At 36.8% G+C, this 5011-nt stretch overlaps 1 protein-coding gene across 1 annotated transcript in view; it reads left to right on the forward strand.

The window, feature by feature from the left end:
• Nucleotides 1-4771, forward strand: part of LOC104529986 (transmembrane 9 superfamily member 2) — a gene marked incomplete at both ends in the record, with an annotated part of 15684 nt that extends 10913 nt beyond the window's left edge. The window contains 6 exons of the mRNA XM_010174446.1: nucleotides 815-894; nucleotides 996-1104; nucleotides 1228-1360; nucleotides 1561-1680; nucleotides 3902-3959; nucleotides 4612-4771. Coding sequence (XP_010172748.1) covers nucleotides 815-894; nucleotides 996-1104; nucleotides 1228-1360; nucleotides 1561-1680; nucleotides 3902-3959; nucleotides 4612-4771 — 660 coding nt within the window. The remainder of the gene's footprint in view (nucleotides 1-814; nucleotides 895-995; nucleotides 1105-1227; nucleotides 1361-1560; nucleotides 1681-3901; nucleotides 3960-4611) is intronic.
• Nucleotides 4772-5011: the final 240 nt, after the last annotated feature.

The raw sequence follows: 5011 nt of genomic DNA on the forward strand, positions 1-5011 counted from the left end.
CCCTACACCAGGTTGCACGGGAAAGCATCCATGCAGGTTTTGAACATCTCCAGAGAAGGAGACTCCATAACCTCTCTGGGCAGCCTGTCCCAGTGCTCTGGCACCCTCACAGGAAAGAAGTTTTTCCTCATTTTCAGATGGAACCTCCTGTGTTCCAGTCTGTGCCTGTTACCCCTTGTCCTGTCGCTGGGCACCACTGAAAAGAGTCTGACCCCATCCTCTTGACACCTGCCCAAGTGGGGGTTTGTCTTGAAATGTTTCTGATCAATGAGTGTTCGGTCTGAATAAGTATAATCCATTGAAATACCTGAAGGAATAATTTGTTTCCCTCTACTGACAGTGTAAGTTCTATAGTATTGTCTCCCAGTCTGTCTTACATTCAGCTTTATACTGCAGCTGGATTGGTAGTTGGTACTGAAACAAGGTTGTATGAAAGCGAAGGATAACTTGGACAGAGCACTAGCTAGAAAGTGGAATATTATGCCAGAGACTGTATAGTAGAGCTTAGTTTCTAAGTATCTGTGGTGTTGACTACATATGCTAAAAATGCATGTTCTTTTATTTTTCTGCTAGTCATTTGAATTCCAGATGAATTAATGTAATTCTTGAAGGGAGGAAGCACAATTAAATTAATTTGATAGGCCTTCACGTCTTAAGAAGGCATGAGTGCTCAATACTATTTAGAAAATATTTTGGTACAACATGAAATTTCCAATTTGTCATGAGATTTAAGATTGCTTTGCATGAACATCAACTTGTAGATTTACAAATTGGATATTCACTGTATCTGAAACTGATGTGTTTACTCTTTCAGGAAGAAAAAAATATAAGGTGGGCATCAAGATGGGATTATATTTTGGAATCCATGCCTCACACTCACATTCAGTGGTTTAGGTGAGAAGAAACCATTTGTCTTCAAATGTACCATATTGAAGTGTTTACATTGCAATTTGAAAGATTTTATTTGTTGTTTTTTTTTCCCCTCCCTAATTCAGTATTATGAATTCCTTGGTGATTGTCCTCTTTCTGTCCGGAATGGTAGCTATGATTATGTTGAGGACGCTACATAAAGACATTGCAAGATACAATCAGATGGATTCCACTGTAAGTCTAAAATACACCTCCTAAAAGTTATTTGGAATGTAATCTTTTCAGCTAAATGTATTTCTGTAACAGGCTATTTAAATGGCAATCTACTGTATTAAAATAAGTGTATTTCCTTTACAGGAAGATGCTCAAGAAGAATTTGGCTGGAAACTGGTTCATGGCGATATTTTCAGACCCCCAAGGAAAGGAATGCTGTTGTCTGTTTTTCTAGGCTCTGGCACACAGATCTTAATAATGACTTTTGTTACCCTGTGTAAGTAATGAAGTGGGGAGGAGTTAGTTGAGTACAGAGGGTTTTTCACTGCTAATTGCATGGTTCTGGTAAAAATAGCACTATAGGGTTTTTGTCTAAAAATTTCTTAAAAGTCTTGAGCAGATTTTAAGACACCTGATGTACTGGCTTTAAGTCAAATGTTTGTTTACTTTCTAAAATTGTGCATCTCTGCTGCATAGTTTTTGCTTGCCTGGGATTTCTGTCGCCTGCCAACCGGGGAGCTCTAATGACCTGTGCTGTAGTTTTGTGGGTACTGCTTGGAACTCCAGCTGGTTATGTTGCTGCCAGATTCTACAAATGTGAGTAAAAGTTTTTTAATATGACAAGGCTTAAGTTTATTTAAATAAATTATAATCACAAAACTGATTTTTATTTTGCAGTTACTGCGTGTAGTTTCCATCAGGGCAGGTTGGGGAAATAGAGTTACCTTAGCAACAGAAAACATATAGCACACTGACAGTGACCACATTGGTTTTGATGTGGTCATGCCTAAAGACCCTGAATTGCTCGTGCTACTATGTATTTATGGAATTGGGAAGCAAATTCCATTTTACTAGTACTAAGCTCTTTGCACCAGACATTTTTGTACTTCTGTTTCCTACAGTTAGAGGGGGGTGGCGTTAACTTGCATTTAGTTTTAGCCATTGATGTTGCTTGGTCATATTTTGTTGTTTGGTTTGGTTTTTACCTAGATCATGAACCTCAGTTCTTGCATGCCTGAGATTTGTCACCCCTTTTTAGCTAGTTCCTAGGTCTTTGGGAGAATGGTGCTTATCAGACTGTGGCAGAGATGCATGGGGAAGGATTATGATGTGTTCCTTAGTTGTAGAAATCAACCCAGTGGTGTTTGGAGACCTGACAGTGGTTAGTTGATACTGTTTTCCTTCACTGATCCCAGCTAGCTATTGTTTCAAGGCCTGCCCACCAGCCTGAAACAGTTTTCCCATGTACCCTCTGGTTTATTTTAAGGTGAAGCATACCATTCTGCATAGAGCTTGTTTTAATTACCTTACTCAAGGTAAAAGACTCTTTATGATGAATGAGCTGAATTTTTTGGACTATTTTAGTTCTGAACATAGAGGGTTGGAGGAGTTTATTTCTGAGCTTCAGCCTGTCAGGAGGCATTGGCAATCTTTCTTCTAACCATTTTGTAATTTTCATGTGTGGAGAACCATTCGAGACAGAGGGTTTGTATTTTGTAAGGAGTTTTTCCACGGTGGTAGTGATGTGATAGTGAACTATTTGTTTTCCTAATCCTCAAGCCAATTAGACTTAAAAGGAAGGAAACTTTAGGATTAAGAGCATAATTGCAGACAGAATTATTCTTTCTATCATGCTGTATATTGTGTGTTTTGAAGGGTATTTTGAAGTGTATTGATAGTAAATTGAATCCCCATCTCTTTGGTGGAGATGTAGCTAATAATAATCACATTTCATATTATACTTTTTGGGAATCATTTAGTTTATACTTGAATATTGAATCATTTAACCACTAAGACAATGAGTGGCTGATCCAGAGATATTCTTGTTGTAGCACGAGGTGGTCCATACCCTGTGTAGTGTATGTAAACATGAATGTTTCTTCTTAGAGTGTACAAATAATGTGAGACATAACCAAAATGCAGCAGAAATGGATATCTAGTTTTTAAAATGGTTTGTTGGGGGTTTCGTTGGTTGGTTGTTTTTTTTCAACATTGCATTTAAAAAGTGAAACCTGAGTTGAAATTAAATGATTAATCTTAATAACCAGTGCTATGTTCTACCAAGATTTTATGAAGAAATAAAAACTTAATTAAAATCACTTTAACCATAATAACTTCTGGTTCTTGATGTAAAGTAGCATGTCATTATGGCAGTGCTCAAATGAAATTGTCAGCTTCACTGAATTCCAGCAGGATATTTTCATTTCAAAGTGTGCTGACTAGAATTTTTATCAGCAGAGTGCAAATTCATAAAGATTTTCTTAATAAAGCTATCTTTGGCCTTTTGCTATCACCATTGCTTAATGCTGTTGAGATTCAAGAGAACATCACTACTTCCCATAAGCCTGTTAGTCCTGACTTTCTTGTAAGATTTGTAGACAAGAATTATTTCAAGATAACTGTTAAGCTTGCCTTTCACGAATTGATGTATTTTTTCCTACTGAAACCTGCAGCCAAATGCTAGAAAGCTTAAACTTCTTAATCACTCCAGGTTTAAACTGTTTTTTAAAGGCTTAAAAGTACTACAAATCTGTTTCCTTCTTTTAGCAGATAAAATAGTAAGAGACCCAGTTTATGTAGTTGGATACTTTTCCTGACCTTGATCTGTGGTTTTTCTATGCATTGAAACTCTATGATTAAGCACTATGATGAGGGAATTCAGTTTTATTACTGAAGACTTAGTTTACTGTTTTAATCTTGGGCATGATAGCACATTATTTGAGTATTTGCAAGCTAAGTATAACAGGTAAATGGACTGGAAAATTAATAGTTGTGAGCGTAGTGCACGTTTTGATGACTGTCACATGTTTTAATACAGCATTTGGGGGTGAGAAATGGAAAACAAATGTCCTGCTGACATCATTCCTTTGTCCTGGGTAAGTTGAGAATATCACCATGATTAAAAGAATTAAATTGATTCTATGATATGCATAGCTAATTTTTAAGTTTCAGCTGTACAAGTATAGCTTATTGCATCACCCCTTTATTCCAGAACCTACAAGGGTATCACAGCACTTCTGAGAAAGCTGAATATGTTAATGGTATATCCTCCTTAGGTGTGTTTTTTAGTAAGCATTTGTTTGTTGTTGCCACGTGAAAGGGTTGATTAAGAAAGAACATTATCACAGCAGTAAGTTTTAGACAGGCACACTTTTTCATTGCTCTCTTTTATTCTCTAGACTGTTTCTCTGACCACACTGTCGTTGGCCTTACATAGTGTCACATACTGTATAACCACTGTGATAAACTTTTCTACTTAATCACAGCAAGTAGTCTTACCCTGAAGTGTAGTTAAGACAGGCATATATTAGAAATTGCTTAGTTGGAACATCAGCTCCTGCTGGAGTTCCATCCCACTAGATTAATAAATAATTGCTACTTTGACCTCTTCATTTTGATATTTTGTGTGTGTCATTTGGTTTTAACAGAGATTTACACCAAAATCTTAATACAGTACTATTGTTTTGCTAACATAATTAAATATTAAAGAGTGTTTCTGTGCTTTAAGTGTTTTATGTATTTTTTCAGAATTGTGTTTGCAGATTTTTTTATCATGAACCTCATTCTCTGGGGAGAAGGCTCTTCAGCAGCTATCCCATTTGGGACTTTGGTTGCTATTTTGGCACTCTGGTTTTGCATATCTGTACCACTGACGTTTATTGGTGCCTATTTTGGATTTAAGAAAAACGTAAGTCTCTTTGAGAAATCATTTTGTAAGTGTGTGTATACACATATAGGCACAGATATATATTTCTCACTGTATTGACTGACTGAGAGAGCACCTCAGCTCTTTGCATTGTCAGCTCAGTTCTCTTCAGTGACTTCAGAGCTGCGTTAGGCAGCTGATCTTGGGATTCCAAGACTTTGGTGTTCAGTTGGTTGGTGATGGTGATACTTCTCTGCAACGATTAGGGTTATCACTGTATTT

Source organism: Antrostomus carolinensis, unplaced genomic scaffold (genome assembly GCF_000700745.2).
Source record: "Antrostomus carolinensis isolate BGI_N321 unplaced genomic scaffold, ASM70074v2 scaffold16568, whole genome shotgun sequence".
In the NCBI taxonomy this organism is placed as follows: Eukaryota; Metazoa; Chordata; class Aves; order Caprimulgiformes; family Caprimulgidae; genus Antrostomus; species Antrostomus carolinensis.